Here is a 10,127-nt window from a genome sequence, read left to right on the forward strand (position 1 = left end):
TTGTGAGTTTGTACTCTATGTGCTGTTAAAATGTGTAATTTGTTCTTACTACAGGCCACCCAAGCAGCTGTACTTTCAAATCCTGCAAGTGTCAACTCTACAGTTCATCTAAAGGCACTGCTGTACAGTATGTACCTGGAGGAAGTTCCATTTTCTCTCTCTCTGCAGATGTTGGTGTTAAAGTTCTATATGTAGATGTGCACTCTGTTATGAACAGGTTATTTCACACTTCCTCGAGAAATGCCAATTTCATATTTCCAAAATCATCTATTTGCATCCATGCCATGAATATCTTCATACCCTCGCCAACAGACTGATCTCATTTCCAGTTTCTCTGAGATTCTGACTGATCTTCCAACACTACGTCTTCCTGTCAGCGTTGGAATTTAACAGGTCATGCGCCATGCTTCTCCAAGCCCTGAAATCAATACTGTAATATCTGTTAAATGTTATTGGCTTGTTTCATCGCGCATGAGATGGTCACCCACTTCAAACAGGAAAAAACAATTGTCTGTTACCCAGTAAACATGTGGAAAATATTCCATGTAAAATGCAAAATGTTCAACAGCTGACATGAGGATTATTGTCGAGTGAGAGTGGGAGATCTTTTTCCCTTCGCCGTGACAGTGATACATCCCTTTCAGCCTCCGTTCTGCCCGTAAGGACTTTCTGTCAGTGTGGTGGGTTGTGTTTATCACAGTTGTGTGATAGGGTGGTTATCTTGTGCCAATAAGAGAGTGGCATATCAGTCTGTGCATTACATTATGCTGTAGTTAAGTTTGAATCATTAACGAGTGGCATTTTTCCAGGGAGGAAGTGACTGCAACAGTGCAGTACTTCTGAGTATTTGTTCCAGTCTGGGATTATTTGCCGTTGTACTTTGGCCAGATGTTGTTTTGTTGTCTGTTCATTACTTTTAATAAAATATATAAAATTTTATTTTGTCTGCTTTGGCCTGTTCAGGACCTTAACAAAAAAAAAATCACCAGATTAATCCTGAGTCTCCATCTTTGAGTTGCTGATACCTCTGACACAACAAACAGGTTAACACAAGATCAGATGTTTGGCACCATGTCAGATGTTGCACAGTGTGAAATCCAATCCTGAAGCACATGCTGTATGTGCCACCGCCTACCTGTCTCACATCTGCTCTCCTTTTCTGTAAAGCTTAATAAGTTTCTCCCCAGGGCCAACTCATTATTAATCAACTCGATGACCCTGTCAGCACTTCTCCATTGTCCCTCATGGTGGGACAGATTCAGATGGCAGTCTCTGTCTCCACCTTGTGGAGAAAGATAACTACGTCACCAGGACTTGAGCTTCAGAGAGATCTCAATGAAGAAATACAGTTCAGTTGGTAAAGTCAGCTCTGTCTTTCCTTAAGAGACAGCTTGTCCTTTTTATTTCAGCTTTTTTTTCCAGAAAAAATCTAGGTATTACCTGGAAGTAAAGAATCTGAATTTAAGAGGAAAATAGGCTGCACTTAATATCCAAACAGACATAGTGAGGATTTGGTTTGCACCTCGCTCTGCATGTTCGGTCCTGTGTGCTGACACAAGTGATTCAGTTACACTGATTAGACGTCAGGTCAGGTGAAAGTGGGTGGACCTGAGCTGGTAATTATATTGTCACAAAACTATGTGCTAAATGAATTCCTCTCCCTGCTCATTTCAGTGAAGAACAGGGCGAGACATATTGCAGAACTCTAAATAGGAACGACAGCAGGGATGGCACAGACCTCGCATTCAAGAAAAGACTGACGCGAGTGTAAGAGCTGTGAGAAAGGCTGATGACATTTCCTGTCCTACCTGCTTTTTGTTACGCCAACTAAGTTCACCTGGCAAGTCCGATCGTATAGCAAGCACAGTTTGTACACCGTGTACTGACCTGAGAAGAAGTCAAGTTGGCTAACATAAACCTGCACAAGCTTTAAAATCGACATATGGAATTGAGCAATTTTGGTGTTAAAATGAATGGATTTCAGTCTGAACAATGAACCCAGTTAACTACTGTATATCATCGGGATATATGCAAAATGGATTTTTTTTTTTCAGCCAGTGTCAAAAATCAGTAATCACCTGCTTCTAATAGCCGATATCGATGAGAGAGCAGAAAATTTCCCATTTCTGTATTTTAAGAAGAAGTTTGATACCTGTAGTTTGTGCACACCTGTGGGTAACTAAGGCTAAGATGCAGTGAGAAAAGATGGATGATTTATGGATGGATGTATCTGCCCATGGGCTATAATTTCATCATCAGCCAATAACATCGATTTCTCATCATCAGCCTGATATGCTTTTTATAGTGCACGTGCACTAATATAACATTTGATAATGTTTTTTTTATTTGGCCACAAGGTGTCATCCACCCGAAAGGAGACACACAGACGAGGCTGACTACATCCAGGAGGTCAGCACGAAGCGGTGCCTTTCACTGCACAGAAACCCTGCATTGAATTAACACACACGCCAGTATTCAATAATATGTGTAGGACGCCTGAACAAAAACAAGTGAAGCTTTCAGTGTTTCCTGGTCTCCATTTCACTGATCTTCTTCTTCACATCAGTGAAGACCATATGAGAAGTCAAGGATGAATGATGCCCGTCCCATGAAACTCATCCCTCATTTTCCACTATTTCAGTCAGGCAAGCTGTGGAGCTTTTTTTCCCTGCACTTCATCCACCCATTCCTCACTCATTATTGGACAATGTCTCAGAAACTCCTGCTGTGTTATTGCATGATCCTAACCTACAAAAACTGGCCTTAACAATCTCTGACAGATCTGCAGAGATGCAGTAGATGTGAATATGTTGTAGCAGTTACATAATACATAACAGTTACATCATAAAAAGAAACTGAACGTTAATCAGCATGGATTGCATATGGATTATAATCTTGTCTTGATGTTGCAGCAGCTTTCCACTAAACCGCCTCTTACTGATCTTACTAATTCAGTCTGTACTTGTGACAATGCTGTGACCAAGGCTCTGGTAAAAGTTCCCAATTAAACTTTCTTGAATTACAGCACTTTCGGTTCCCTAACAGTGTGTGTATTCCTGGAAAAATGTCCACAAAGGAGGCTCAAGACTAGAAAGCTGTTTAAAGCAGGGTTAAATGTTAACATGTTTAAACCAGAAATCACACAGGTTTTACTGAAACCTTTTGTGTGTGCTGGGGCCCCAGCTCCCCACCACCAGACATTCATATGTGGAGTTATGACCCCAGGGAGCGAGGGGCCCTCACCTTCAAAGCTGACCAGAAAAGTTTAAAAAACCCACCTCAGCAGACCCATAGTGCTCCCTCTGGGATATTAAAACAAAAACAGAGCAACAAAAGTTAAATACCCCCTCCCCAGCTCAAGACCCTTAACCCTTTGTTCCCAGTCTGCCTTTTCACTGTCAGACGAAACTCAACATCCGCGGAAAATCACACATGGAAAGCATCCAGATCAGACTCTAGGAATTCCAGTAGGGGTTTCTCTTTGGGGGTGCACACCAGGTTACACTTCAAGTTATATTTCATTTCTATGTTTGTGTGTTAAATGTATTCCAGATGAGAAGTCACTGTAAAACCCCTGCAGTCAGTCCAGCACCATATTTTCTAATGCCGCTGGACTTATTCCAGTTTCTGTGACTGCAATGGCTCCAAACATTTTCCTCTGACCCACTACACACTGGATATCTATTGTCTCAGAGCAGTTTATCCAAGGTGATTTCCTTTCATTTTCTGATATTTAGAGGCCGGTAGAGTTTGAATTGGCTATAAATTTAAGAAAAAGAAAGCAAAGATTAGACAAACATGTGGAATAAAATGAATAGTTTTTTTTGTTTTGTTGTATCATTTCTTTCCGTTTTCCTACCTTTAACTGTCTCGTGTAGGGCTGCAACTAACCTTCAGTCTATTGTCTTATCTTTTAAGCATCAGGGGCCGATCACAATTTTCCAGATCCAAGGATGTCTACAAACTGGAGGTTTTGTTTGAACCCACAATCAAAAGATATTCACACTTAAAGATATAAAAGAGAGGAAAGCTGCAAATCTCATTCATATTCGTGAAGCTAGAACCAGCAAACATATGGTTTGCTTGAAACTACTGATTGATTGACTGTCAAAATCTCTCATGAATAATTTTCTGTAGACTGACTAATCAATGAATGTGTTTCGTCTCTAGGCTTTAGATCAGATTTATACTGTGACCCTTAGAAAGGTCCCACCACTCAGGTTGGGACCCACTGTTATAAAGTTCAGGTATATTACTGCATCTCCAATAAAAGTACAAAAGAAGATGTTAACTTGTTCCTGCAGACTAAATTAAAATAACCAAATCTGTCGCTTCACATTCACGCTGTCCTGCTGTTCAACAACATAACCTCCACATATGTGGACACAATGCGTCAGAGTTTTAACTGCCAGGGACTGAAAACTAGCAAGACACGATCAATTTTATCACCAAGTCTCAGACACCAAAAAAATTATGGATCCTGTTTTACTGGCAAACAACAAATGCTTTCTGCTTCTACTTTATCACTACTACTAATTTCAAACATCAAGTGATATTTACAGCAGACAAGCTGTCTCGAAATTGCTCCAAAGCTGCAATTCATAAGCACTGTTTTCAGGTAAAATTAAACAACAATACGCATCCTTGTGCCACATCTGAGTTTCTAAAGCCCTGTTTGTATGGTGCTGGTGATTTACAATCGTGGTTGTTTCTGGAGGAAACAGCTTTATGTTCCAAAGCTGACTATGAATTACAACACTGAGAGAGAGAGAGAGAGAGACAGGAAATCAAAGAATCTGACAAGGTGTTGCTCCAAATGTGCAGGTTTTCATTTGGTTTCCTTAGTCATCTGTAACTGAGGCATTGCCCCCCATTGTGACTGCAGTGCGTCACGACTGGAGGGATTTTCCTTCACTTTTAGATGGTGTAGAGTACAAAGCAGGATGAAATCCTTTTCCAGGAAAACTCTAACATGGTGAATTTCATAGCATTTGGTTTATGTTTATGGTCAAGACTCAAGGGAGTAGCATTAAATCACTGCAGGGAGTTACAGATATTTGAGTATGTCAGATGCGCTGCCCAGGGGAATTCTGTATGCAGCTACGTGCCTTTGCTCCAGACTGTTTTTCTGCTCTGGGATCGCTGTGCTAAGCCCTGAAAACATTTGTGTGTTTAGACCCTTATAGGTGGATATATCACTCAGCATAATAGGATCAGGTGTGATTATCCTCTTTTAATTGTGGGAGGTCAAAGGCTTAGGAAGGGGCTGTGGAGAACAAAGCTCGGCTTTTTCCCCGCAGGGTTAACCAAAGACCTACTGTATAATCACAACCTGTACGGTTTTAAGGGTGTCTGGCCACTAATCTGACACGAGATATTTCATCCTCCTCATTGTGGAGACCAAACGTGCCTGCAGGACGTGGCTGATTTTGCTTCTCATTTAACTTGAGAAAAATCGAGGCCTATGTCAAATTAAAAATCTCTGTCTCAATTAGACAGTGATCTTGTGGAAGGAAAAAAATGTTAGCTTTTCTTCATTTTGAGATGAAGTTGGTTTTAGTTGCAAATCACCAGGAATCTGTGTTCAATAATGCAATAATATTCGCTTTTAAAGAGCTTTTCTGTTTGGAGATTTGGAGCGATCTTATCCGGTTTGAAGTGATTTAAAAGATTTCTTTATATTTTTTTCGGTATCTCCACACCGATTTCAGGGACTGCACTTCTGAAGGGAGACTTGTTGAGGAACCCACGGGAGGCCTGTTGTGGTTTACAGTGCAGGACAATCACCCTTTTGTCTTCTTACTATAAGAGATCAAATTACTGTGAAATCTACAAACAGCATGTTGTTTTTGCAAAAAGAGACCTTGAAAAACGCACCAAGAATGCAAAAAAAAAAAAAAAAAAAAAACAGTAATGCAACTCAATGTAGCCTTTTTGTTTAAAATAAAATAGGCCTGCAATGAAGGAGTAAATCAAAGCATTTTATTGTATGAAAAATATCTCCATAAAACGGAACAATATTTACAAACAGTTGCGCCATGCAGGACAGACAGCAGCACCTTCACCATGATCTCCAGTATGGAAAACATCAGTCTCGGTTCTCTGGTTTCAGACCGTTTAAAAACCGAACTTCACAACAATACTGACGAACACAGTGATGCGCACATCTCGACATCCTGACTGATTCACTGAAGGCGCTTCAACACGAGGAGAGGTAATTCAAAACAAAACGTTTGACACACTAAATACTTTTGTTCACAAACAAATGAGGTCCAGACAAACTAACCTGTTTATGGGTGGATCCAATATGACAGGAAGGAGCCTACTGTGGTACATCCTACAAGGTTGAACAAACTACTTTCATCCAAACATATCAAAAATAAATACACTTAAACCATTAGCATTAAATCAATCTAACCGGAGTTATAATACTGAAAAATCTGCAGCATTTGTTTTGTTCGTCATAGCAGCTCTAAAAAGATGGCAACTAATCTACACATGGATAACTTGATTACTGGATTTGTCCAGCTTCTTTCTGTATTGATCCAACCAGTCTCTGAGCTCTGTGATCCGATACCCTTCAGGTCCTCTGCCACCCTGGTAAACTATCTTTCCGTCCTGTAGTATATAAAGTCTGTCGAAATAAGCTCCGTACGCAGCGTTGGAGGAGTTTTCCATGCTGTCGACCACGACCAGGCAGCCGGGCACCTCCAGGTGCATCAGCTGGGCAGCGTTCAGCCGGTCCTCCAGACACCGGTGTCTGGGGATCTGATAGGGCGCGTCGGTGCTCATCCAGCCGTCGGAGGGATGGGCTTCCTCGATGTACACAACTACAGAGTCTGCTATATCTGCGTTCTGCTCCACGACTCCCCGGAAAGCCTTCAGACGCGCCATGAACGGTGGTCAGGTGCAGCTGCCAAAGTTGAGGATGAGCGGTCTCTTGTCCTTTGCGTAATCGAGGATGCGGCTGCGCCGCTGATCCTCCAGCTGAACAACTTCGGTGTTGGGCGCTCCGTGTCCGAGATGCGCTGCTTTCAGAAAGTCCAGTTTTTGGCCGTGCCACACCGCCTTGAGGGACTCCAGGCTGAAGAACCGGTTTGAGTCTGAAATGCACAGAGGGGGGTCGATGGCATCACCCTCCTGCTCCTTCATTCTGAAGAAAACCCTTTTTCTAATGCATAGAAAGTCAAGCAGCCAAAACATGACTGCTGCCATCAGAAAACGGGGCAGCAAGACGAGACAGACTACTGCATTTTTAACTGCTTTGACTGTATTCATTATCACTTAGAATAACGACCCGTATGGTCTAGTGCCTTGCCACGATCTTGTGGGTTGAAGTTGGGTTACTTGCAACTCCCCCTTTTTATAGCACCGACAGATTTCAATGAATCACACCCCGCCTCCAAACTGGGGCCGAGGCCTCACATGGTGAGGATTACCTTCTGTCAACTCCACAGCTTTGAGTCACAGCCAAAACCTAAGGGTGCAGGACAGGGTGCGGCACAGCAGTGCGTTATACGGACAGAGTCTTCATGTTTTTGACAGCATGCGCCTGTTTAAACTGACAGAAATACCCAACTGCTCGTGTTTTGTGATCAGTGAATGTTGTAGGGTATCGTGTGCGACAACAGCCCTAAGTTGGTGCTTCTGCAGCGCTTCTTGCCGCAGTGACAACGAGCGTGTTGCCGGAACACATTTCAGAGGATGCGGAAGAGCTTAAGTCCACGTAAAGCACACGTTTCTTTAACCACGAAGCTGTCCTCAAGAGTTAGAGTCACCATCACGTTAACCATAATATTAGTCCACATGCAATGCGCCATCAGTCCAAAAATGATGGACCAATGCTCGTCACATGAGAGATATCAGCAACAGAGACGCTATATTCACATGATGTTAATGCAACCACGTGTCTAAACTGCTCAGATGTTTAAATCACATTTGTCTCTTTAATAATGTATAATATGATAAATCAGGTGTATGGTGCCTGGCCATGTAATGTAAGGCAAGAATCAGAGACGGAGAAGTGACCGCCATTAATGTCACATGACTAAAGCTGAGGAAAAACTGAGAAAAATCCTGATTAAATAAAAGTCAGGAATCCGTAAAAAGATTAAATTCTGAAGTTGGATATCTGAACATGAACAAAAAGTCAGAGCGCTTTGGAAAAAATGCCACAATTCTGGAGTCAATTCAGATAAGCGAAGAAAAGTCACAGTATGGAGGAAGAGTCATTCTGAAACTTATGTCTGAATGAAGCACTATTTTTCCACTTGAATGATATTATCTATCAATTATCAACCAAAGCACGCATGCACACACCTGAGTAAGTACTCAAAGAGCCACCCCCCAAAAAACAACTACATATATATGCACTTTTGCCCAGTTCCACCATGAGTTTAACTTTGACTAGCAGTTGTCATGACATTAAAGTGCATGCTGATGAATCTGTTAATCTGTTCGACACCTCAGCAGAGGGTTTGGGAACTTGAGATGTTCGAACGTCACACTGATCTGCTCCTGGCAGCTTGATATCCTTGCAGTTTTCGTGAGAATCAGCTTCATGACATTGCTAAGCCTGCAGAAGGGATTAACTAATTTTACAAGATTATTCCACGAGGTATGGACTGTTTTGCTATCTGCCATCAAAAGTAAGCAGGTCAGTTTCATGTGATGGTTTATTAGGAATACAAATGAAAGACAACAGTTTATGTCATGTTTAAGTCTAACAAACAGGGACTAATATTTTATATGAATATATACACTCATGTTTAATTGCTGTTGTCTTGACAGAATAAATACATAAACTGCAAGACTAATGTGTGATTAACTAAGTTCAAACACAAGCTACTAATAATGAAATCTCAGCACATCAAGCAACCTGGAGCTCAAACCGGTTCTCCAGCAGACCAGACAACTGAGTCTCCAGCAGACCAGACAAGTGAGTGAGGTCTGTAGCACACGACTAACACTGGAGATTTTCAAGCTGCCGGACCTTACCGAGTTATCACAGAGAAATGCACAGCAAGCAGATGGCTGAGCTCTTTTTTTTTGTCAAAAGAAAGAATAAATATGTGAGCCACACTAACAGTAAGATTAGAGGGAGAAGATTACAGATGACTGCTGCACACAGACTCTCACTGAATTCAGCTCATCAGCACCTTTATTAAGATTCTGATTTTACTGGTATGATCACAAGGCAACATGACAGAAGCTGTAACCTAAATAGTTTTATATCACAGTGTGGATATGTAGTCATTTATTTTAGTCTAAATCAATTAAAAAAAATGTTATGCGCAACAAAGGAACGGTTGTTTTTGGCTAATCCTGCAAATTAAATCAATGCAAACATCATACTGGGGTTTGCAGATTTGCCCATTGGCCTAATTTAACATGTCATCAGTTATCTTCTTTCTGCAGTTAATGCTGTTCCCTTCATCTTTTTGCTTTCACTCTGGTTCATTCTGCATCGTTGGACCAAAGTTTCTGAGAACAATGCCAGCAAAGGCTACCTCCATACATACATTCATGCATACACCCTGCAGTCAGCCCACAATTTCTCACCACAGTTGTTACAGACATCGTTAAAGAACCAGGAAACACTTCAGAAAAAATCTAGAGAGGCTCTGGGGGAAGAAAAAGAAAAACATTTGAGAAATATTACACAGGGACTGTTACAGCCTTATTCAAGGCAACTGCCAGGCACTATAGAAAACACCTTAGAAAGCAGCCAAAGGACATCATACAAAACACCCACAGAAATAAACACAACTTCATAAGCTACATGTGTAAGGCCACTAACTAATTTCCAGAGCGATTGTCAAGAGAGGGCCAAATGCCTCTTCTCAGAGCGGTGTTGTGAGGAAATCTTTCACATATTCAGTCTGCCTGCGCACTTCACCTGGAGCACGTGAGTCCAAACGAACAGCAGATCAGAAAGCAGTCATACTGACGTACTGGGCAGTGCTGTATTTGTAGTAGTGAAACCAAAACAGACAGAGGAAAAGATGGTAATGATGAAAGAGACAAGCAGTTAACATATAATGTAAAAATGAGGACTTAATAACAGGGGTTTTAGTTGTACCTTCTGTAATCGCCTGCCTAAAGAAAACACATCACTCATGTTACCT

At 41.5% G+C, this 10,127-nt stretch overlaps 1 protein-coding gene across 1 annotated transcript; it reads right to left on the reverse strand.

Moving 5' to 3' along the window:
- Window positions 1–5,965: 5,965 nt before the first annotated feature.
- dio3a (iodothyronine deiodinase 3a) lies at window positions 5,966–8,150 on the reverse strand. Its single transcript, XM_046413961.1, has one exon. It carries the CDS (start codon window positions 7,276–7,278, stop codon window positions 6,493–6,495), a length of 786 nt encoding a protein of 261 aa, XP_046269917.1. The 5' UTR covers window positions 7,279–8,150; the 3' UTR covers window positions 5,966–6,492.
- Window positions 8,151–10,127: the final 1,977 nt, after the last annotated feature.

The sequence above is a fragment of the Scatophagus argus genome, chromosome 15, assembly GCF_020382885.2.
Source record: "Scatophagus argus isolate fScaArg1 chromosome 15, fScaArg1.pri, whole genome shotgun sequence".
In the NCBI taxonomy this organism is placed as follows: Eukaryota; Metazoa; Chordata; class Actinopteri; family Scatophagidae; genus Scatophagus; species Scatophagus argus.